This window comes from Dendropsophus ebraccatus, chromosome 2, assembly GCF_027789765.1.
Source record: "Dendropsophus ebraccatus isolate aDenEbr1 chromosome 2, aDenEbr1.pat, whole genome shotgun sequence".
Classification (NCBI taxonomy): Eukaryota; Metazoa; Chordata; class Amphibia; order Anura; family Hylidae; genus Dendropsophus; species Dendropsophus ebraccatus.
The window spans coordinates 61,676,341-61,702,252 of record NC_091455.1 but is presented as its reverse complement, the minus strand read 5'-3'; the positions used below and the strand labels follow the sequence as shown (position 1 = coordinate 61,702,252).

At 40.3% G+C, this 25,912-nt stretch overlaps 1 protein-coding gene across 8 annotated transcripts in view; it reads right to left on the bottom strand.

Moving 5' to 3' along the window:
• The window catches only part of CCDC178 (coiled-coil domain containing 178), a 272,005-nt gene that overhangs the window by 149,702 nt on the left and 96,391 nt on the right, over positions 1–25,912 (bottom strand). For all 8 annotated transcript variants that reach the window (XM_069957651.1, XM_069957652.1, XM_069957653.1 and 5 more), the window contains 3 exons: positions 22,898–23,011; positions 18,197–18,342; positions 16,020–16,179 (listed from right to left, as the gene is read on the bottom strand). In XM_069957651.1, the coding sequence (XP_069813752.1) occupies positions 16,020–16,179; positions 18,197–18,342; positions 22,898–23,011 (420 nt within the window). The remainder of the gene's footprint in view (positions 1–16,019; positions 16,180–18,196; positions 18,343–22,897; positions 23,012–25,912) is intronic.

Genomic DNA, 25,912 nt, shown 5'->3' with positions numbered 1-25,912 from the left:
GATATAATAACTGCATGTAGAACAGTGGGTTGTGAACGTTATATATAATGTGTGCTGTACATTATACATAGGGGTAAGCATACTAATTTATAAAGAGAGTCATGTAGCAAAATACAGCAATATTTCAGCTCTGGCTTTGAGTAGGACTGCAGGTTACCCTACTGAGTTATGATATACCACAGGAACAGGTAATATAAAGATGTATTGTAGCTGTCTTTTAAAGTGAATCTGTCAGGTGCAATTCATGTTCCAAAATACTGACACAGTTAGATAGCTGTTAGGACAAGGAGACACATGGGACCTTTCATATATCTGTCTGTGCTTCCAGAATGTAGAAAAAAATATTTCATGCTCCTGTGTAAAGTGTCCACAGGGCTTTTCCAAGCTACTGATCTGCAGAAAGCTGTAACACCTCCTTGCTTCCCCTTATACAGTAAAACCAAACTCTGCTTAATTGATGGTCAACTGGAAGCTGAAACACAAGCAGGGTCAGTGATGGGAGGGGGAGCAAGAAGGCAGCAAGAAGAATGCCTGCAGCATTTCAGGGGCTTAAGAAAACCTCTTTGACAATTGCTACAGTAGAATAAAAGCATTTTGTATGCTATGAAAGCACAAATGGATATATCAAAAATATCATGTGTGTCCTTGTCCTAACAGCTATCTAACAGTGTCAGCAGTCTGGAATTTGAATTGAAGCTTCATTTTAAGTATCGAAATGGGTATAGGTCGGAAGGGTTAAAGGAGAAGTCCTTTTTTGAAAATTCGGTAGCTGGCAGGGGCAGGGGGGCAGCGGCAGGAACAGCCTCAAAACCCCCACCAGGCTCCAAGATCTCTAGTGCTGACACGTCACAAACCGGCTGTCAGTGACTGGGGTTAGACGCCACTCCAGTCCCTGATTGGCTAAGTGGCCAGTCCATCAGCCAGGACAGGTCTTTTCCCTCAAGTTGTGGGGGTCCGGAGGTTGGTCCCGACGCTCACTGCGGGCAGGGGGAAAGGTAAGTTCGTACTTGTAATCAAATTCCCCCCTGACCCTGATGAATTTTAAAAAACGCCAGACTTCTCCTTTAAATTCTCTGAAGCAAAGTTAAATTCTCAGAAAATTGTATGCATATAAGGCATAAACTGGACATATTCTAGGTACCATACTTTACTCTAAAAGGTCAGTGAACACATACAGCGGGAGGACCGCCTGGAAAACTGGAATACAGCCTATGGCTATGGCTGTATCCCAGTTTTCCAGGCGGTCCTCCCGCTGTATCCACCCTCTCCACGGAGCGGGCAGACAGCGGGAATCCTTGCAGAGAGTTCGGGTTCGTACGAACCCGAACCGAACTCGGTTCGGACCATCCCTACTACCAGGTAAATAGGATGAGGTGTACAACAAGGCACAGCTGTTTGTACAGACATGCCACTGTAAACAACAATTAGGCAATGCACTGCTCTGACGAGAACTACAAACCCTTCTCAATGCTGATAAGGAGGAGTCCCAGAGATTGGAACCTCACTGATCAAATGATGTTCTATTCTGGTTTAAATAGTAAAAAAGGTAACAGCATCCAAACGGTATAGTGTGCAAAAAAAGCAAACGTGCTTTATTCCATCATGGCAGCAACATAGCAGTGACGTTTTTGTCTTTCTCAAGCTGATACAATATACAGGTAAACAAGGTATATATACAATAGATATCCAATCACATCTTCAGCTACAGAGTTTCCATCTAGGGATGGTCCGAACCTGCCGAAGTTCGGGTTCGTATGAACCCGAACGCTCGGCAGCAGTTTCCCACTGTCTGCCCACTCCATGGAGCGGGCGGATACAGCGGGAGGAACGCCTGGAAAACTGGGATACAGCCTATGGCTATGGCTGTATCCCAGTTTTCCAGGCGGTCCTCCCGCTGGATCCGCCCGCTACACGGAGCAGGCAGACAGCGGGAATCATTACCGAGGGTTCAGGTTCGTACGAACCCGAACCGAACTCGGTTCGGACCATCCCTATTTCCATCCTCTCTTAACTTTATTAACCCTCAAAATACCATAAAGTGCAAGTGCAGACAAACTTACATATCAGGTTTAACCATGGTTCAAAAATATCCCTAGGGTTTGCAACTGTCCGGCTCCACGGGACAACCACACTGTGCCGGTGTTGGCACATCCCCGACGCAACTGCGCATATCAGGAAACAAACCAATCACCAAGCGACTAGAGACACCACAGCGGTCAGCTGACGGTTGGATATGTATCGTACAGTATATATAATTTTTTTACCAGTATATTGTATATTCTAACCTGAGAAAGACCATAAAGGTTGAAACTTTGTTGCTGCCATGATGGAATAAAGCCTTTTTGCTTTTTTTGCACACTATACTGTCTCAATGCTGTTACCTTTTTTACTATTTATGGACTTGTATCATGCACAGAAAGCCTTAATCTCCCAGAAAATACAGTAAAAGGTTTGTATGAGATTAATGAAAAGGGTCTGCACCTTCTTCTAGTAACAGCACACACTCATATATACTTTGCTCTTGGGCTAGATGTAATGGCAGATCCATTCTGTCTTTCTGGTATACTGAGGAATAAATAAAAATACTATGACTAGATGTTCTAGACACAAATCAACAGGTTTTTGAAGTGGGACAGGCTGTTTAAAAATCTGGATCAACATTAGACTGTTTAGTTTTACATTGCACCATATTTGACTTTTTGCTCACCAATGCCCCTCTATTCTTTTTGTATAATTTGTTTTTTCATATTTTGGGCCAGAATTTTGGCACACACACAAATTTATTTCCCCCACTGTGTGTACCTTGAAGAAGTGATTTACAACTTTTTAGTGGACTGAACTAGCGGATTGGCTAACACTTATGGGTTTATAAAATCACAGTATAGTCTACTGAATAACAACAACTTGGATTACAGCCAGTATTTTACATCTCTGCCTTGAGAAGAGCCATAACTTCTTATTATTCCATTGAAAGTGAAGATAATGTTTATGCATTTCTATGAGACGTTCAATGTCAGGCTCATAGAAATGCATGAAAGTGACTTGGATCTCACAGCTGACGCTAGTAGATTCAGGCAGTCACAATGCCAGTCACATGGACTAAAAGCAGGGCTGGGACAGGATTGTTTCGGAAAAAGTTAGTTATTATTGAAGCTATTTAACTGATCAACTTGCCTATCAGGAAATTAGAAAAAAAATCTCAGAGTGCTACTTTAAGTCCTGTCTCTGGCAGGAATGAGTATAAATACTAAAATAAGCAGACTGTGATCAAAGACTTTATTAGGCCACTAGCTGCCATGACCTAATGGCCAAACCTTGATCATGTCATAGGTGGACAAAAAGGTGACAGACAGAGACTTCTCTTTCTGTCTAACCATTTAGATGTCATGGTTGCTACTGTGGATAGCACACACCGTCTGTTTTTGGCCACTGTCTGTTTGACCGCCATTTTATAGGACAGCCGTCATTTTAAAATCTGTTATTTTATGATAAAGTCCGTTATTATGAAATAACATCTGTTATTTGGCCTCAAAATGACAGCCGCCCTAAAAGACAACCGTCAAACGTCCGAAAAAAGATGGTGTGTAAACATAGCTTGACTCCTCTGCAACTCCCAACAATATTTGACTACCAGCACCAATTTATAGCCCCGGAGGAGCTGCACAGATTGATATATAGTGGTATGATAAAAGATTTACTATAAATGGTAATTATTTTATCTGACTCCCTGTTCATTCTGAGCTTAAAGGGGACCCATCTCCTTTAAAATGCTATCTAAGCTATCAGCCACTAACAATCCTGTCAATCATCCCCGCACTGCGTGCCGACAGGAAGAGAGCCCTGACTAGCCCCGGAAGGCTCCCTGCCCAGATGACTAGTTGCTGCCCCCCTCCCTGTCTTGCACGGCAGAATAAAACTTTTTTCTACCTACTAAAGCTACTGCAGTAGCTGTGGCTGGTGCACTGCACATTACATTGTGTAAACAGCTATTATTTCTGGACGCTATTCACTGAAATAATAGCTGTTCACACAATGTAATGTGCGGCGACGGCCGCACATTACATTGAAGTAAATGATTAATTGATTTGTGGGCGCACCCAATGGTGCCTGTAAGTCAATGTTAAAGAAAGAACGTTCCTGCAGCCGATACAGAGGTAACTTCTGCAGGAACATTCTTAATGCAGCCTGGTGGCCGGCAGTTAAACCAAGTGTGAACATAGCCTTACAAAGTAATATATAATACATGTATGTTTATGTATAAACTGCATCAGAAGCTATAGCAGACATAGCAAGTTACAATATCCCATGTTTTACAACAGTTTTCTCGCACCGAATAAAACTACAAGTGAGCGAACTTACAGTAGGGTTCCTAATCGACAAAGTGATTTTTCATTTTCTGTGATTAAAGATAAACTATTGCAAGCAAAGATTTTGCGAAAGACCTGAAATCCTTCACCATAATACACTGAATGTTGGTCGTTAATTATGACTGTAATTACGGTAGTTATTATAATCACTCGTATACTAAAACACTAAAGTATACGAACAATCGCAAAAACAATTGTAATAAAAAATGCACAAAGTGTATATACACCGAAAGATTTGCGAACAATTAACAACGATTTTATGGTCAGCTCAAAAGATGCGATCAACTACACAAAAAAAAATTTGTTTAATTGTTGCCTGCATACACATGGAAAGATTATTGCTGAAATAGACTACATGCACACGAAGCAAAAGTGGCAGAATATGTTCATTATTCAGCATGGAGAGAGGAGGCGCACAAGCCTTCCATAGACTGTCATTATGACAGGGAGGCTGGCGGCAACCGTCGCGTAATTCTGCTACTTTTGCTCTGTGTGCACATAGCCATACAAACTATATAATTTTTTGCACATTAATCTTTCCGTGTAATAGGGTCCTACGTTTGGGCCCTATTGAGTCAGCATTTGATTCCCGCAGCCTGGAGAAGAAGGATGCAGCCATAGGGCTGCCTGGAAACATGGATACAGCCTTAGGGCCCTATTCCACCGGACGATTATCGTTCAGACTATCGTTAAATCGTTCGAATCTAAACGATAATCGTTCGGTTGAAATGCAGTAACGATTAACGACCGAACGAAAAAATCGTTGATCGCTTTATAAGACCTGGACCTATTTTTATCGCTGCTCGTTCGCAAATCGTTCGCATTGAATAAGACATCGTTCGGTCGTTCGCAATAGATACGAACGCAATAGCGAATAAATAGCGAAGAGAAAACGATCGCAATTACGATCGCATAAGTAACGATTATCATTCCATGGAAATGAGTGAACGTTTTCAGTTCTTTCGCAATAGCGGTCGTTTGAGATCGTTAATCGTTAACGATTATGCAAACGATAATCGCCCGGTGGAATAGGGCCCTTAGGAGACCTATGGCTGTATCCACATTTTCAAAACAGCCCTACGACTGCATCCATCTTCTCCAGGTTGCGAAAATCAAATGGAGTGTAATTGGGTTCACGTGGCCCTGAACTAATTGTAGGTTTGTTTATCTCTAATAAAAAAAAAAAACTTTTCAATGATTTATTGTTTTATGCCACTAAGCTAATGCTCATTCCAACATTCCCTTTATCCCATAAGTGATTCCAAGTTTTGTCACTGGTCAAGATAGTAGGATAGTGCCAAACATTAGTGCCAAAATATTCAGAGGTGTTTTGTGATGAACTCTCACATCTCAACGCTTAAATATTTTTTAAAAAAAGACAAATTTTACATTATATTGTTATAACACTATAATGTTTATATCTATCAACAGCAAAAAAATATATATATTTTTCTCACTTCCCCAAAATGACTGAGGGAACTGTCAAATGCATATACTTGCATTAGAAAAAAAAAAAAAGTAAACTCAAATGATGTTTTATAACGTCCAAGAGACGCCTGACCCAATTAGGTCATGTCTAGGTTTTACTTTATTAGATCCCTGTACACTTTACAGCCATGCCAATAATAATCACCACTGGTTACAACAGGATTATCATAACGTAGCGTACATGCCTACAGGAAAACCCAGGCAGTGCTGACAGAGCACAGCATGATGGCTCAATGATCCAAAATGGTAGTAATTGCTTTCCTTGTCTTTATTTCTTCTCAAGCATACCGGGAAAGGCATCTTTGTCCAAGGAAATAAAATGAAAATGAAGCATATCCTGCACAAAAGATACTTTAATGGCAATGCAGATAGAACCAACCATAAGCAAAATAATGTTTATATAGTACAGTGTGCAGAAAGTAGACCTCGGAAATCAACCCACAAGTCCCAAACAAAACCACTGTAGCCTAATAAAGAGATGATCAGAATCCAAGTGTAAGTTGCAGACATTTTGTCTGTGCTAGCTCAGTACTTCGGTAGTTGCCTGTGCACCTACAGCTGTAAGGCTGCAAGCTCACTAGGAGATGATAGCACTTTAATGAATACAAATAGGCCACCTCATTCTTTTTTTTTTTTTTTTGCATTTAGCTTTTGAGGAGATTAGAGCAAAATTAAAACTTGAACGGGGTGTACTGAGAGCACACAGCCCACGGGGGAGAAGATACTGATGTACCTAGGATACTTTCCAGCCATTTCTTTTATTTCTGCCTTTACAGAAGTTCAGTGCAGGCAGAGGTTTTATTATACTTTCTATGTGGGTGCGGCATCATTTGCCCAATATTTTCTAATCTGTTCTCTAGAGGGGATCCAAAAAGTAAATGAAGAAGACAATGTGGTGACTTATATCAATACTATAAAACAGGTTTAGACAAGAGGAGTTCATGTATAGATAATAAACCTACTTTTACTTACCATTGTCATTCTTCTACTTACCATTGTCATTCTTCTACTGAACTTAACATTGTTGTTGCTCAAGCATTTAAAAGGTACATTTATTGAGAACTTGTCATCACTTTCATGCTGCCTGAACTATGAGTCATTGGAGCCATCCCAGATAGCTTCTGCTTGCCCCACCAGCCTTGCTTAAAGGGCAAAATCTTTTTCTTTCAAATCAACCAGTTTCAGAAAGTTATACAGATTTGTAATTTACTTCTATTTAAAAATCTTAAAGGGGAAGTCCGGGAAAAATAATTTTAAAATATGTTATTGCCCAACAAAAGTCATGAAAATTACTAATAGACACTTATTATGGTAAACGCACCTTTAGTGCACATATATCTGCACTACCTACAGCATGGTGTTTTCAGGTCTCTGTAAAGTTGGTGATGTCACGTCACATAAACTGCCGACACCTGCTGCAGCAATGGGACAGACTGGAGCAGCAGGAGCCAGCAGTTTATGTGACGTGACATCACCAACTTTACAGAGAGCTGAACATGCCATGCTGTAGGTAGTGCAGATATTATGGGAAACGCACCTACAGTGCTCAAATAAGTGTCTATTAGTAACTTTCATAACTTTTGTTGGGCAATAACATATCTTAAAATTATTTTGCCCGGACTTCCCCTTTAAGTCTTCCCATACTTACCTGCAGGACATAAAGCAGCTGCCACCTCTGTCCAAGACAGGAACTCTCCTCCAGACCAACAGCATATCCCCAAGGAAAACCTCTCCTGCTCTGGACAGTTCCTGTCTCGGACAGAGATGGCGGTAGAGAGCACTGTGTCATACTGAAAAGAAAACATCATTTCCTGCAGGATATACAGCGGCTGATAGGTATGGTAAGACTTGAGATTTTTTTTAATAGAAGTAAATTACAAATCTATATAACTTTCTGAAACCAGTTGATTGGAAGAAAAAAATATACATTTCTGCTGTATATTCACTTTAATACATCTCTCCCTATACCCAAGCAAGGAGAGATCACATCAGTCAAGAAGGGAGGGACAGGGAGAAGGACAGTCCCCATGATTTTTTGTTTTGGCAGCATGACAGTGATAATAGGTTCCAGTTAAAGTGTAAATAAACCTTTATTCAACTACAATTGTAATTGGTGGAGGTCCTGCTGCTGACACTCACTGCTGCACAGCTTTCTTCGGAAAGCCAAGCACACGGAGTAAGGACACCATGATGTATCTCTATGAGGGTGTTGTAGCGTCAATGCTCAGTGTGCTCGGCTTCCTGAGGAAAGCCAAGCAAAAACATAGGAACCTAGGGGGAGATACTGTATATCAAACATGGGGTAAAGAAACTGGCTCAGTTGCCCCTAGCAACCAATCAGATTCCATCTTTCATTTTCCAAAGAGTCTGTGAGGAATGAAAAGTTGAATCTGATTGGTTTCTAGGGGCAACTGGGCCAGTTTCACTTTACACCATGTTTGATAAATCACCCCCCTAGTGCTCAGCAAAGCACTTCTGTCCGTTCATATTTAGTGTCCTTGAGTCTACCTCTGAGTCTCCTTGTTTACACTGCATGTATTTCTAGAAAAAGTACAGCTAAGGCTGGGTTCACACTACGTTTTTGCAATCAGTTTTTTTCATCCTTTTTTTGCAAAAAACGGATGAAAAACAGATTACAAAAAACGGATGCATTTGTGTGCATCCGTTTTTTTCATTGACTTCCATTATTTAAAAAAAAAAAAAACGGATCAAAACATCCGTTTTTTTTTTGACGGACACAAAAACGTTGCTGACACTATTTTTTTTGTCCGTTAAAAAAACGGATCCGTTAAACGTATGCTGAAAACGCAGTGTGAACCCAGCCTAATAATAACTTATGGAATTATATTAGTATTCATTATACTTCCTGTATAGACTGGATGGCCCTATACATTTTCATCTAACACTCATAAGGAAGCAGTCCAGACTTCACAGCTATTTTTTTTATTACTTCTTCTCTCTCCTACAGTTTTCTCTGGGTGAAACAAATCTCAAAAACAAGGGCGTAGCAATAGGGGAGAAGGCATCCTTTGGGCGGCCATTTTAATATTTCTATTGGCCGCACATCCTGCTCCTTGCCGATAATCGGCTCATGTAAAAGGGGCTTAATGAAGGAAACATTATACCTCCTGTCCACATCATACAAGTGTCCAGTGATGGCTACTGTACAGAAAGTCTTCCACATTTTTTGTCATTTGTGTATGTGGTGCCCCTGGTGATGTACTTTATTTTACTGACCACTGATATTAGTATTTCATCTGCAATATTCATTTACAGAAACAAGACAACAAATTTGCCGGGATTCACTATAAAACAAGTATATTTGAAGGTGTACAAACATGAGTATCCTTCCAGCATTGTTCACTGTTTACCATCTACGTACAGTGTTACCTTGGTTCTCAAACTGCTCTGAACTCAAAATGTTCAGTTTTCAAACAGTATTTTCAAGGAAAGTTTGCTTCAGTTCTAAAACTCTTGCTTGGTTTTCTAACACTTTTTTGGCACCCAGTCTTGAAGTACAGTAATACCTCACTGTTCGAATGCTTGTGAATTCAAACTGTTCAGTATTCGACTGGAAATTTTCATGGAAGTAACATTCGGAATTTGGAATTTGCTCGCTATCTGAACGTTTTTGCGAGCGTGGATAGTGGGTTGTAGCTAATGAGTTTAGCACTGGTCAGGCTTCACATACAGTACAGCACTGTATAAGACTGCTGGAGTGCATATACAGTACAGTAGTAGTACAGTCAGTGCACCACCATCTCCGATCTGTTACAGTGCTGGGATGGGGGGGACTCTATATAGTAAAGGATGAGTAAAGAGTTAGTGACTACTGTACTATAATTGCTGACTTTGTTGAACATTTATTGTTTTCAATGTACTGTACAGTATATAATGCTGTTCTGTACTGAACTGTAGGGATTAAACTGGGCATGTTAATGTAATAAATGAGTATTGTAGTTAAATAGGAAGTCCGGCGAAAATTTTTATTAAAGTATTGTATTGCCACCCAAAAGTTATACAAATCCCCAATATACACTTATTACAGGAAATGCTTATAAAGTGCTTTTTTCCCTGCACTTACTACTGCATCAAGGCTTCACTTCCTGGATAACATGGTGATGTCACTTCCTGGATAACATGGTGATGTCACGACCCGACTCCCAGAGCTGTGCGGGCTGTGGCTGCTGGAGAGGATGATGGCAGGGGGATGCTCAGTGTCCCCCCAGTGCCCTGTGTCCCTCAGTGTCCCCCTGCTATCATCCTCTCCAGCAGCCACAGCCCGCACAGCTCTGGAAGTCGGATCGTGACATCACCATTTTATCCAGGAAGTGAAGCCTTGATGGAGTAGTAAGTGCAGTGAAAAAAAGCACTTTATAAGCATTTCCTGTAATAAGTGTATATTGGTGATTTGGATAACTTTTGGTGGACAATACAATCCTTTAATAAAAATTTTTACCAAACTTCTCCCTTAAATATTGGTGGTTGCTGAAACCAATTAAACACCTTTACATTATTTCCTATGGGAAAACACTGCTCGGTTCTCAAACTGCCCTCCTGAATCAATTAAGTTCGAACAAAGATACCACTGTATTTTATATTTCCTAGTATGCAAAGAAAATGGATGGAGCAACACTAAGGGGCGAATTTATTGTCTGTTCGATTCTTTTGAGCAGGTGGCACTTTTTATGGGCTGCACAACATTTTACGGATGTTGTGCAAAAATTAGGTGCAAGTGCTTAATAAATCTTGTGCAATTGTTTTGTGCATTTTTTTTTTACTAAAACAGCTTAGCTAAAAACAAAAACAAAGAAAAAAACTCAGGGTAGGAGTGGAGTACTTCTACGCAATTATTTATGCAAAAGCTGAAAAATTGCACACATGATAAATCTCACTAACAATGAAACTAATAAGAACCATGCACACTCCAGGCATAAAATTTTAACAAAGGTGCAGCCAGCAGAAACTGCTCAAAAGTAACACAAAGGCCTTTATAAATCTAGTGCAATTTTGTTCAAAAACTAGCCAAAATAATAGTGCAAACCCAATAATGCCTGTGCCCCTAAACGCATTCCCATAAACAGTGACTGTTTCACGACTCAAAGTGTCCTCATGGACTGTAACAGCAACTGCAGAAGAAGCTCTGTGTAGCCCTATCCAAAATTTCCCAATCATACAAAAATAACAAAGAAATGCAAACCAGATTTGGCTTTAATGTGAAAATACATTGCTGTTCACGTCCAAAAAAAAACTAACTAGTAACATGCTTATTATTAAGACAATGAAGACACAATAATAGCATGGAGGGAAGCAAAATAATAGCATGGCGAGAATGGAAAATAATAGCATTAAAATAACAGTTCCACCTCATTTAAATTGCATGGTCAGAAAATAAATAGAAGGCATAATTATGAATAAATTGCAGTAGGTTAACATGTGCATGGCCATATGCTAATAAATCAAGTTCAGCAACCAATGTTACAATAAAGATGTCAGAGGACTAATATAAAGAAGGCTTCTTGCTAAAACCTCAATAAGGAAATGGTAATAGACCTCCACTTCTGACCATGAAGTTGTTCTCATTATTTAGCATTAGGGAATGATACACTATACAATGCATTGCCAAATAGGATTATGGTAGAACAGTTATCTGTATGCACTGGGGGTCTTACAGATATTCACAATCCATGCTGCTGCCTGCCCTCTCTGACTATAGTCTCTGCAGTCAGACCCATCATCCAACTACAGGATGCTGTAACATGCGATCATTTGGTGTAGATACAGTTTATGCCATTCAATTTTGCAAAAGCCATAGAAGTCTATTTTTTTCCCGATATTTTCACATGGAACTTTGCCTGTTCATCGTATGCATTATTCCTCAGATGGTTGTCACTTTAAAGGCATACATCTGTTAAGCCTACATACGTTAAGATCCCAATGGAAAAAAAAAAACCTTAAACCAGCTGTATACATTTTTTTACTGGATGTTCACACAATGTATATTTTCGTAAAATTACGGCCGTTGTACAACGATCCTTGATTATTACAGAAATACATGTTACCTCTCTGTCTATGGGATCCCGGCCGTAGTGTATGCACACAGTATACGCTCCGTCCGGGATCGCTAGCGCCGCCGCAAACAACTGACATGTCAGTTTTTTGCGACCGCTATTTAGTGAATAGTGGCCGCAGAAAACCATGTCAGTGCACACTATGGAGAGAGCAGCTCCGGCCGCACGCTCTATTGTGTGCAGCAGGGAGTTCTGAAGCGGGCACGCACAGATGCGCCCGCATCAGAACCCTGCGAATGAAAAGATCATCCGGCCGGTACTACAGTACCAGCCGGGATGATCTTTTCAGATCATGGCTTCACTCACGTACACTCTGTTTGGTTTAGTGCAGTCTGGAAGGAGGTGAAAAGAATATTGTATTGCCTTGGTTGGGTGAACGGGGGGTAAACAAAATGTATAGTTAATGTATGCGAAGACTACTTTTTTGAATATATCTTATACATGGGAATATTTGAAAGGCTATTTTCACAATACGTTCTTTTTCAGTAACGAACGGACGCTGATTGCAATGGAATCAGTTTTTTACTGCAGGGTTGGCATAGCATTGAAGTTAATGCTATCCCCGCTCTATGCACACATCGTTATTTTAATACTGTACATGCCTATTTCCAGATGCCGTCCACCGAACAGTTGGAGGCCGCACTTTACATTGAAGTGAACCGCTAATTGATTTGCGGGCACACCCGATGGTGCTCGCAAGTCAGTTGTAAAAAAAGAACGTTCCTGCAGCTGATACAAAGATATAGGCCGCAGGGATGTCCTGAACGCAGCCCGGCGGCTGGCAGTTTCACAGCGTCCGTTGCTGTGCAACGTTCTGTGAACATAGCCAAACTCTATAATATATCTTATGTGAGAAGAGTGACATCCTATTACCTTCTCTCTCTTCAGTCACTAGAAATGTTGTCTAGAGTACAAAAGTAAATGGAAGCCAGGAAGAAGGGAGATGCAGCTGCAGTTTTCGTCTATCTCTGTGCACGCTGTGAGAACGTATACGTATAAAACGTACCATTGAATGGAAAGCAAAAACACAGTGTGAACCCAGCCTTACAGACACAGTATCTTGACGCACATTATAAAGCAACCTCAATCATTAAAATATCCAAATATTATCGAAGTCTGGTCCCTCAGCACGAAAGGTACAGGGGTTCACAAATCAGTATATAACACATTATACATACTGGCAGGATTTACTTACCTTCAGCCAATAATAAGCATATACACTCTTGTATACAATACAACTTGTAACACAATCATAACAGCAGACTTGCACACATAAATTACTAACAATAAAATTGAAACATGTAAAACAAAATACTGTGCTACAACTACTGACCACCAGGTGAGAACAGAGACCATCTATTCTCTACATTACACTGGATGGCAATGCAGCATGGTAAACACCTACCCTCTCCATGCATGATATGCTGTATATTAGGTGTACACAAGCTGGAGGAATTCCCATTGCTTTTATAAAGAGCTCTCAAGCAATCAGCAATGGAATTTTGTATCACAGGATTAAGAAAATGAAAAGCTTGGATTTCTGATCATTATAGATAAATTTCCCTTGGTTCTAGATAGGTGTAGTATAAGTATTTTGGAGATGTTTTGCTGTACTCAATACTGTATATCAGAGGAAATATTTCTCTACACATGAAAACTTACTCCTGAAAGTGAAGGTTGTAGTTCTGATATAGGACACATATTAGGGAGTTGTCACTTACCCAACTTTAGGTTTATTCTCGTACACAACTTAAAAGTAAAGGCACAGATGACCAGACTATGGCTGAAAGATGTACTACACCACTCCTAGTTACCAATTGAGCAAGCATTAGCTGTAGCCTGTAACATCACCCTCACCAGGAGTCACTCTGCATTTTTCAGCTGTTGCAGGTGAAGATGTCAGCACCAGGGTAGACCCAGAAGCAGCCTCATGCTGATGCAGGCATGGGAAGTCCAGATAGGACGGAATGGAGCAAACAAAAATACAGTGGCCTGGATTATGAGCATAATTACAGCGCTTGCAATCCAAATTCACTCTTAAACCAAAGCAAATTTTCCCATAAGAAATCACTGATATGCAGACAGTTGGTTCCACACCCCAAAAATAATGACTTTATATTCTGAATAACATGTGGAATAGATGAAACAAACATTTATAAACAGCTGAATATGTGATATTATAAGTTACTGTACAGTATAGTATCAGCATGTGGAATATAATGTATAGTAAGTGCATAAACCTGGAAAACAGCAGGAGTTTGTAGATAGGGGATGGAACTGCAGATCCCCATAATGCAGTAGGGTAGTACAATAGGCTAGAATAGAGAAGCAGGACTGCTGTCAGGTCTGTGTGGTCACATGACATCAATGGAGACTGCAGGGAGCATGAAGGAATGAGCAGGACATATGTGGACCCATACATGCAGCGTTCTCTGTCTGGGGAGAGAGGGGTTACAGCTATGCAGAGATTACCTCCACAGTCCTGTCCCCTGATGTAAGCCCCAGCCTGAAGTGGATCTGGAGAGGGAGACTTCCTGGGTCAGAGTACAGAGCTGTAGACCACCCTGTGCAGACCATGCCCCTCCCCAACTCCCCCTCTCACACAGTACAGGGAGAAATGCAGGAACCAAAACAATGCTCTTAAACCAAGTAACAATTTTGAAAAACTGTGAGCTCTTAAACCAAAATGCTCTTAAACCAAGTTACTTTTAAACCAAGGTACCACTGTATTATCTTTTTTTGTACCAAAGGGTCGAGTGTGTGCTGTGTCCAGTAGACATGTGATTCACAACAGAAGAGTATGAACAGCACTCCCCCCCGTAACAAAAGATACGTCAAGTGCAGAACAAACAAAAGGCGCAACCCCACAAGTATGAGCTATGATCATTTTGCAACTTGCACTTCTTCAGGCTCAGCTCAAGTAGACATATGCTTGGCTTGTGTAAAGTCACTAGCCCTGGGATCTCTCCAATAGAGGCACAAGGGTGAACTGAGGGCAATTGCCCTAGTTCCTCAGTGGTACGGACTTGTCCATTATCTGAGTGTTGGTGGACTGAAGGTTCAGAAAGTATAATGCACCAGCACTCTGTATGGAACAGAGTAGCAATTGAGCACTCTGTATGGAACACCTAACACAGTCATGGGGGACATAAACTGGTGAAAGTTACCAGCGCTATACTGCTTAGCACAGAATGGAGAGTGAACGGTGGGTGGATATGATTTCCCTATAGGAGTATTGGGCTGAGCTAGAGTAGCTGCAGACACAGAAGAAGAGAACTTACAGAACTCTGTGGTTGAAGTAGTATAGTCTGAGCACTGTCAGGCCACGGTCAGTTCTGGGAAGTCTGCAGGGGCTGCAGAAAGTTCTTTTTTTTTCTACTGTATGTCGTTGAAATGTTTCTTTAAAGGCACTTGACCACTAACTTACAGACAAGCCTTGGTGTTTCCAGATGAGTGGAATGTGAAGTGCTAACTCAAAACTTTGGTAAAGAAATACTAATGTTCTGGGGCTGTGTTTCAGAGCCTTGGCTGGATGTTATAGCGCCAATAAAGGGAAATCTATACTACAGAATAATTCCACTGTGGAGAGTTGTATGTGTCCAACTTTGTGGCAGGTGTTGGAAAGGCCATTGACTGGGTTTACACGACAAATGCAAAATTAAATAGTTTTTGGTATGGGACATTCACAAAGACTTCACCTCTACTTCTTTGAATAACTTTAGGTTATGTTGCTAGCGCCTTTGAGGCTGAATATACTCCCTATATCCATATTCCAAGATCGAAAGCAGATCATTCACAAAGTGTATATTCTAGTGTTATAGCCTGGGTTTGATGCCCAGTTGCCCATATACTATTTGCCATGTAGTGAGCAAAGGAAATCATCTAGCAACTTTTGAATTTGAGACTGTCAGCCTTAGTGGGCAGGGCCCTCTGGACCATTCTGTTACTCAGTAAGACCATGTTTATTGTACCCTCTATTCATATGCTCTGTATTAAACTTCTCTGTATGCCAAATGTACTGCACCTAAAAAAGGAACTTTGGATAATGGCACTATGACATAATAATAAGAACTTATTATATGAGGCCACTTACTGAGCTTTGTTTCTGCGTCTTCTGCCTTATCTGTATCTGCACATCATTGTCCTCACCCTCTGTCTTCATGCGTTGTGTATACGCCTCTATTTCTTGTTCCAGATATTCAGATGTATCCTTTAAATCTTTCAGTTTCAGCTCTTGTAGATTGTAATTCTGCCTTTTAAAAAATAAAGTACAATTGTAAATATTTAAATAAATATAACAATAACATTAACATGACTCTAATACATTAATAAGCTCTTCTTATTATCCATCACTATATCCCCTTCCTAGCTATTATTAATGCTATTTATTGTATTTTGATCTAACCTTGATTTCCCACCCTTTACTTTTGTGACATACTTACAGACTCAATTGGGGATCCAAATGGTAACTGATTGTTACAACTATGGTTCTTCCAAGTGCTGTGACCTTTGAGATCTTATTTGCTATAGTTGGCTTCATATAAGACACTAGGTTTCCCCATTATAATCCATGGTCCCAGCTCTTGTTCCTTGAGTATGGCTATGATCACACATAACTGATGACAAGCTCTGGACAGTGCTGAATAATATGTCTGCACTATATAAATAAAGAACTATATATATATATATATATATATATATATATATATATATATATATATATACACACATGTGAACGTATGTTTGGCTCTCCCTGACTACCTAAACATATGCCCTGATATAGGTTTGCCAAATGAAGGTCACTATCCCCCTCTGGTTTACTGTCCTCGGGTCCTTAGTGAGGAGATTCAGGTGCTGTCAGCTGCATGGCTAAGAGCGATGTGTATGCCTCACACTCACACTTCATCTCTTCTGATGATCCGGGTTGTTCATTATCCTTACCTTCATCTTGGACATTGAGCAAATTCAATTCTCATTTATAATTCATACCGAATGAGACAGAAGACATTTGTAGATTAATATTTATTGCCAGTGATGCAGGTGTCAGTCCTGGCATCCTTTACATCTGTATCGGACACTGGAATATACATTTCCTGATGAACCAATAGGAATTTACTGGGATATGAAAAATTGTTATTTCCTTGTATGCGCAGGATAATCGGCAGCTATCCTGAACTAAGACAGTTATACTCTTACATGACCTAGTGGGTGTCTTTAATCTGGTCCAACAATTAAGACAATTGAGAAGGCTGATAACCAGGTGATGTTCCTTTGTGTCTTCATCCAAAATTGTGGTACCTGAATCTCCCCACTAGGAACTTGAGGACATTATATCAGAGAGGGATAGTGCCCTTAATCTGGGGGCGCCCATATCAGCATAGGTAAAAAGGGAGAGCCATACTAGGGACCATTAGGTCCACAATAGAAATGAGCGAATCGGGTTCGAGTTGTCCGAACCCGAACATTCGGTATTTGATTAGCGGGGGCTGCTGAACTTGGATAAAGCTCTAAGGTTGTCTGGAAAACATGGATACAGCCAATGACTATATCCATGTTTTCCACATAGCCTTAGAGCTTTATCCAAGTTCAGCAGCCACTGCTAATCAAATGCCGAAAGTTCGGGTTCGGATCGACCCAAGCATGCTCGAGGTTCGCTCATCTCTAGTCCACACACATGTTTAATCATCACTGTGTCCATTTATGTATATTGCAGAGGGTTTTTACAATAATGTAGGCAATTTTATATGTAGCATTAATAAAAGCTATGTTTCAACCCTACCATGTAGTTCATACACTGCAGTCATATTGTTCATATTGAAAAGAATGTAAGTTCATATTGTAAAATTAGGTACCAAATGTTATTGGATTTGGTCATTTGCCACAGCAATGTCTGTTTTCTGATTGTATCATGTTAGTACATTATTATGGGGTCATCTTGCCTGAGCTGATCTAAAAACATTTAAACATGTTTTACAGCAAGCCGCAGGGTCTATGACCATTACACAGGGTGGGGAGGCTGAGCTGTGAGCTTATTTTATTGTCTTCTTTATTTATTGGTGTCAAAAAGCACATGCCATGTATGTATATATATATATATATATATATATATATATATATATATATATATCATTGTTTCTGGAAAAAGGCATTTGATCTAATCCTGCCTAATTAAATAATGTTATTAGATAAGTAATAATGGGAATTTCTCTTCCTATCTATATCTCAGGTCAGTTAATAACTATAGAGACAAAATAACAATGAGTGACTTACTGTAACTTTGCAATTGCATTCTCTGTTGTTTTTATTGCTTTATCAATCACATTTCCATTCTGTATGAGGTTTCCAGTTAATTTCTGAAAATTTTCAGTACGTTCAAAAGTATTCTTTAATTGTTCCAAAACCACAGACATTTTCTCCTGAAATATTAAAACAATGAAAATATTTTATTTTCCCCAGGGATGTGTATGATACATTTAATGGTACTATACATTGGACAGTGATAACATTGAAAGCGGTCTAATATTGAGTGGGCACCCCTAGTACCTTCATAACACCTCTGACCCATTGAGGCATGGACTCCACAAGACTTCTCAAAGCGTCCTGTGGTATTCGGCACCAGGATGTTAGCAGGAAATCCTTTAAGTCCTCTTGCCAGAAGGAGCCTTGCTAACATACTTGCCCAGGACATTTCCAGAAGCTTAGTCTGATTCAGATTTAGGAAATATAGAGGCCAAATCAACACTTTCAGCTATTTGTCAAACCATTCCTAAACAATTTGTACATTGTCCTGCTGTATAACGCCACTAGGGCATGTTGGGCTCTACTAAATGCATTCACTCAGTTCTTATGATTGACCCAGTTATCATCTCTCATTGCTCCACAGTCTAGTCCTGGTATCCATGTGACCACTACAGGCATTTTTGGCAGGAGATAGTGGTTGGCATGGGCACTATGACTGGTCTGTGATGCCCAATACACAGCAAGTTGTGATGCACATGTTCTGACACTATTCTATTATGGAAAGTGTTAACTTTTTCTTTTTTTTTTAGCAATTTGTGCTTCTCTCCTGTGGGATTGGACCAGAAAGTTTAACCTTCACTCAGCTAATACACGCCCTTGAGCCATGATGCTGTAGTTGGTTTCCTAGTTGTCCTTTCTTGGCAGGTAGTTGGTCCAGATCATCGCACTTGTCCGTTTTTTCCTTTGTTCATCACATCAACTTCAAGAACTGATTGTTCACTTGCAGAATGATATATACCACCACTTGAGGCTCTATTCATTTTTAGAGCATTTTTGCTGAGAATTGCACATATGTGGTAAAATAGGGCCAAAAACGCCAAGTGTGAACGCAGCCTGAAAGGTATCAATGACATGAGATAATAGATGGTATTTGCTTCACTGGACACTGGTTTTAATGTTATGGCTGTGCAGCTTTGTGAGAGTGGGGTTTTGTAATTCACAATCCACATGCATGGTACTGTTGTAAGTTGTGCTTTTCTTGTGGAAAATCTGCAGTACGCAAGCACAACTTTTCATCATTTTGTGATGTCAGGCAAACCTGTGACCTTTAATAAAATCTTTATGGGCGTTCAAAAACTATGTTCCATGACTCTTGTATTTAATCTAAAAGTTGAAAGAGGGGAATGCACAGGTCCTGGTACTTAAGTATGTGCACTAGTGTACTGGAAAAAACGCATAAGTGCTGAGTATTCTAATAGCACACAGGTAAGGTGTCTATAGAGTGCCAGCCAGATGGTTATGTGTAGTGCACCACGCTGGCTAACAGCCTGTGGCCATGCGGCCATGCCTACACTATTTGATCAGACGAGGTGCATCACTCAAAGTGCGAAAAGCCCATACTCTTAACATCACAAGGCTGCATTCTGCAAACAATAAAAACAATAGGTATTTGTATTTTTATCCTGGGTTCCATACTGTCCTGTAATCTCCCGATATTACAATGAAAAGTAATCACTGAAAATGGGATCAGATTTGCAAAATATCACTGGAAAAGGCCAGTTCTGATACAGGGGTCGGTTGGTGCCAATAATGGGATAAGACTGGACTGCTCACACTAGTCAACCACCTCACTCCCTGCATGTACTTTGCCTTTTGTTGTCTAAGTTTCTCTTTTATTAATGTATCTGGAAACTGTAAAATAAAAGCAAAGTAAAAGGAATATTAAAAAATGTGGAATATGAAAAGACTTTATTTATATAGCAGGTAACACCGTCTAACGTGGCGCTATACGAGGATTATGAATTGCTATGGAAAGTTACTATGTGGCAGCATATAACTTTAGAAAATTCTTTTTTTTGCTTGATTTCTATTTCCAGTGCTAAGAGTTGACATTTACTGTGACGTTCCACCTATAACATGCTTATGACAGGCTGTAATGATCTGGATTTCAAAATACTGCTTTTTAGAATTAAAGCGAATGGCTTCTATATGAAAACGGTTTCTTGTATTTTACTGACACATTAATAGCGTAGTCTGAAGATGTTACAAATAATTCTGTCTTGCAGCTGATACAATCTTGTAACTAATAGACTGACTGAGATTACCCATCATTTACAAGAAGGTGCCATCTGCTGAGCAAAAGTGTAATAAGCAAGCAATTTCAATTATATGTGAAATCTTTTTCTTTCTTTATTGATTTTCTCTGTCGTTTTCCTAAAGCCCTGAAGCAATCCTCACTAGTTTGGCAAGTGAACAGAACAGCAGTCTCTCCAGTGACCCCAATATCAATTTTGCTTTTTATTTTACCCTCTCTTAAGGCTATGGACCTAATAGACTACGTCAAGCAAGAGAAGGAAAGCTACTATATACATCCAAGGCAACTGACTAGAAATGGCAGGTTACTCGTGAGAGTCAAGTATAATATGTTAGAGTTTGACCTTTGCACTTTAAATCAGGGATGGGCAATCCTCAGTACAGTGACAGCAAATAAACTACAACTCCCAGGAAGCTCTCAGTTTGGGACTGAGACAGAGATTATCAGATGAGGGTGACTTTGGCAATGTTACAAAGTAGGTTGACGATTAAAGGGGTATTTCCTTCTTATTAACTTATTCTGTACCAAAGAATGGGGGACAGCAAGCAAATTGATGGGGTTCCAACTCCTTAATGGTATAGGAATACCCCTTTAAGCACTCACCTCGCTCATTAAGTCCCAACATTGCTGAATCTTAGGAAATGTCATAATAACAAATCTGACATTGGACTGATGTGTATGGTGAAACAACAAATAATCAACATGCTCTCACGATGGAGTGCAGTGATCTCCAAACTATGGTTTTCCGGCTATTGCAAAACCTCAATCCTCATCTGCATGTGCATGGGGTTTAGAATAATACAACAAAGCCTGTATGTAGGAAAATGTCTGCAGCATAGTGCTTGTAACATGCACAGTGTCCTTTCTAATGAATGAGAATCCTCATCAGACTTAGACTTAAAGATCACTGTTCAATAATTCAACTGCTCAATAATCGTGCAGCAAGGGCTGCATGGCCATTGTTAGCGACTTTGTTGTATTAAAGGACAACTCCGGCGGGTAGGAAAAAAAAAAAAACACAGACACACACACAGATCATACTCCCCATCCCTCCGGTGACGATTGGGACTTGAATCCCCCGCCGCCCGCGACTCCGTCACCTCTGGCTCCGGTCTTCAGAACTCCCTCACTTCAGGGTCTGTGTGAAGTGAATGGGAGAAAAAGGGCTGCAGGTGCGAAGGCAGACTTTTCATTGGCTGGAGCTCATCACATCGCTTCCAGCAAGCTCAGCCAATCAGGGCTGAGCAAGCTGGGAGCCATGTGATGCGGTCCAGCCAATGAAAAGGCTGCTGGTGCGTAAGTGCACCAGCAGCCTTTTCATGTTCCATTCACTTTAGCAGAAGACGCCGAAGAGGATGAAGACCTGGCCCGCCCCCTGCTGTGGCGCCCGGGAAAAGAGGACTGGGTCGACCGTAATCAGGTATGTATATTTTATTTAACTTCCGGGGTGGGGGGGTTGGAAAGGAACCACATAGGTTATTTAGACACATTAAAAAGTTATATGACTTTGTTATTTGTGTTAAATAAGCTAAAAAAAAAACGCCATAGTTGCCCTTTAAGTGTAAAAATAATACATACCAGTCAATGCTCTTAGTGTTCTTCTAGCTTCTCCCTGCAGCTGCCACTGGAACTTCTGAGCCGGTATCTAAAGTGACAGGCTGCTCAGCCAATCACTGGTCGCAGCACTGTGCCTTCTTAGCCAGTGTTTGGCTAAGTGGTCTTATCAGCCGTCACCCATGCCTCACTATTGCACGTACAGGTGTGCCCGATGGGATTAAATGAGATGATCAGCAAATGATCGCTTTTATTGGCTGAAAATTGTCTTTATTACACAGAGAGATAATCTGCAGAATTTACCTGATTCGGCAGATTATAGCTCAGTGTAAGAGGGCCCATAGGCCCCTTTAACACATTCGGATATTCTGTCCACAATTGTTGATCCGCAATTGCAGACAGATTGCAGACCCAGGGAATTAGGAACTGCAGGGCTTAGACAGCCCTGCAGGTCCCGAAACAAACATAAGTGGTAGCAGAGGGGGCCATGTCATCCCTTACTGGTGCCAGTGAACAGAAGTATACATGTAAATAAAAAACTATGGGGGAGATTTATCAAACATGGTGTAAAGTGAAACTGGCTCAGTTGCCCAGATTCCACTTTTCATTCCTCACAGATGGAAAATAAAGGGGGAATCTGATTGGTTGCTAGGGGCATCTGAGACAGTATCACCTTACATCGTCTTTGATATATCTCTCTCTATATATTTATATATATATATATATATATATATATATATATATATATATATATATATATATACATACACACACACACACTATATATAAAAATTGTATATATACTAATATAATTTTCACTCCAAAAATATTTGCTTTAAATAATTTGTCATTCCCTGGCTCACCTCTGTATCCTTCAGTTGATGTTGCAGATTGTTCCTTTGCTGTGTCAACTGCTGATTTGTTAGAGCAAACTCTTCATCGCATTGCATCTTCTGCTGCCTTTTGTTATTTAATTCCTATTGAATAAAGATGTATATAGAGACATGTAAAACAAACTAAAACTATATAAGATACATTATATACACAGGATTTTAATGCACTAAAGCTGATAACAATAATAAGTTAACAGTACTGTGGAGGTGTGGACAAAATGCTGCACAGTAAGGGTCCGTTTACACACACAGATTATCTGACAGATATCTTACAGATTTTTGCAGCCAAAGCCAGGAATGGACTATAAACTGGGAACAGGTCATATAGGAAAGACTGAGATTTCTCTTCTCATCCATCTCTGGTTTTGGCTGCAAACATCTGGCAGATATCTGTCAGTTAATCTGTGTGTGTAAACGGACCCTCAGAGTGTTTTAAAAATATAAGTGTTAAGGGTGCATTCACATGTACAGGATCCGCAGCAGATTTGATAACATCACAGGCCCAAACCCAGAAACCATTCACCAGTGTTCCCCAGGGTCAATGACTTTCCACATTGAGCAGACCCCCATTCACTAACACTATGAGGTTGCGTAGGAGGGATCTACAGGGTCAACCATCCACAAAGCCACACTGCCCTGGCTGTTCCACTTATCACCCCCTGGGTACTTAATTTGGGGTTCTTCTCCTGCTGCAGAGTAAACATTTTGAGTCAGATGCCTCCCTAATGGTAGGCACTTTACTTTGCAGCATTTTTTCCATGCCTTTCTATAACTCTTGCATAGTACTGAAGTAGCTTATTATTTGCTGACCTCATCTATCTATTTAGCAGACCCCTTACCACATCCTTTTATTCTCCAGTTCTCCTGAATTAGCTGTGATAATGACATCCGGTCCGAGAGTGCAGTGAGCAATCATGCAGGCTGCTCTCTCCCTATAATTGTATCAGAAATCACTGGTAGCCCTGTACCTCCTCTCCTGCCATTTCCTGTGTAATGAGCATTGATTAGCTCCGCCCCCATTTAACAGAATGCAGACCTGACCAAAAGAGGGCAGAGCACCGGAGCACAGCAGGAACATTGACAGGTGAGATTACCATCATGCCCTGTTGACAGTTCATGACTGGAGTTGTAGTTTCGCAGCCTGTGGCTCTTCAGGTTCTAGAACTACAACCTCCAGCATGGGCTGTCAGAAGGGCATGATGGGAGGTTAAGTTTTGTAACTTGTAGTTTTGTAACTTGTAGCTGTTCTGCTGACAGTGAGTTGTAGCTTTGAAGCCTGTGGCTCTCCTGTGTGTTTATCCTGGAGGAAGGGATACTGAAATTTTGCACCAAGGCCCACAAGGCTTTAACTAGAAGCCTATGAGGTTTAGGCCTCTTCTGCTTTACTGTGTTACAGCTCAGTATAGCTTTTTTTTTCCCCAAATACATAAAGATATGTTGAGTGATGCATCGGGAAACACTTTGAAAAACAGTTGTCCAACCAGTGGACAACCCCTTTAAATAAGGCGGATGATTCAGAATAGATTTTCATGTCAAGGTTAGTCAGCTGCTTTTGTCAACGTGATTTATTTCCATGGCCAAGTGGATAAAACAGGTGCTAAATGAATGTATGTTTCTCAATAGGTATCATTTATAGAAGACTATTATTAGTGGTTTACCCTTTTATCTTTAACCTCCCTCAGAGCAGATTGCTACCTTTAAAAGAAGAATATTCCCTAATTTTAAAAACAAATGAAAGAATAAATAAGATTCATGGTAGAAGACAAAGATCTATTTCTTTCTCCCCACCCCTTTACTCTATAAGACTAATGATGTGATCTTTGTCAGTTTTAACTTCTATATTTTATTGAGGGATGGGCTTGTAGCATTACTCACTGACACTGCCGGCACCACCGCAAGCGACAAAATAAAACTAAATTCTATCCATTAAGAGTTTTTGTGTTTCCATGGGTAATTTATGAAGCTGCGTAATAACAATCATTTACATAGTTACCCAGGTAGCACTTGGTGGCTGTGATGACCCAGAGAATGCTTTTCTGCTTATAAACCATAAGAATTTTTAACTTAAATGTAATGACTAGGAAGTAAGCAATTTAAAGGGAATTAGAGATAAGCGAATCCTTAAAAATACTGTTATCCTTCATTCATCTTAAAGACAAATCGCTGTTAATCTTGAACCTACATGTTTCTACCATCTTGTTGAGCTAACAAGCTGATAGTTGAGTACACCTTTCTCCTGCTTGCTGGCTCTGTCCTTTTACAGAATGACTAATTATAAATCAAAGTAATAAAGTTATGGGCATGCTCTATAATATGTGCACAGATCACAGGTAAGCTATAGCCATCAACTACTGTTAGCAGCATTGGGTTTCATCCACATGGCCGCATATTGGTCACTATTTTACATTAGTATTCATGCCAAAGCCAAAAAGTCAAAAATAGGTGAGGAACCTACACAGACAAAACCTATTATGGAAAGATTTGCGCCTTTTCTGTCTTTTAGATAATTCCTGGTTTGGGCTTAAAGGGGTTATTCAGCGCTACAAAAACATGGCCACTTTTCCCCCTCTCTTGTCTCCAGTTCAGGTGTGGTTTGCAATCAAGCTCCATTTACTTCAATGGAACTGAGTTTTAAACCCCATCCAATCTGGAAACAAGAGAGGGGGGGGGGAAGTGGCCCTGTTTTGTAGCACTGGATAGCCCTTTAAAATACAACAAAAATACTATCATGCAAAAGTAAAGTTATCCTGTAATCTTTGATGGTAGTAAAGTGCAAGCTTGCTTGTCTCAGTGCGCTCATAAAATGCTAAAAGGTGCTGTCTAAAGAACAGGAAGTAGGGATGAGTGAATTTACAGTGCCTCTCTGTGCAGCTCCACTCTGGGTGACAGAAAAAGCTGGATCCAATCCTGGGAAACAGGGAGAAGTTTCTCAGGACTGGATCCAGCTTTTCTAGGCACCTGGGGAGAAGCAACATGGAGTGGCAC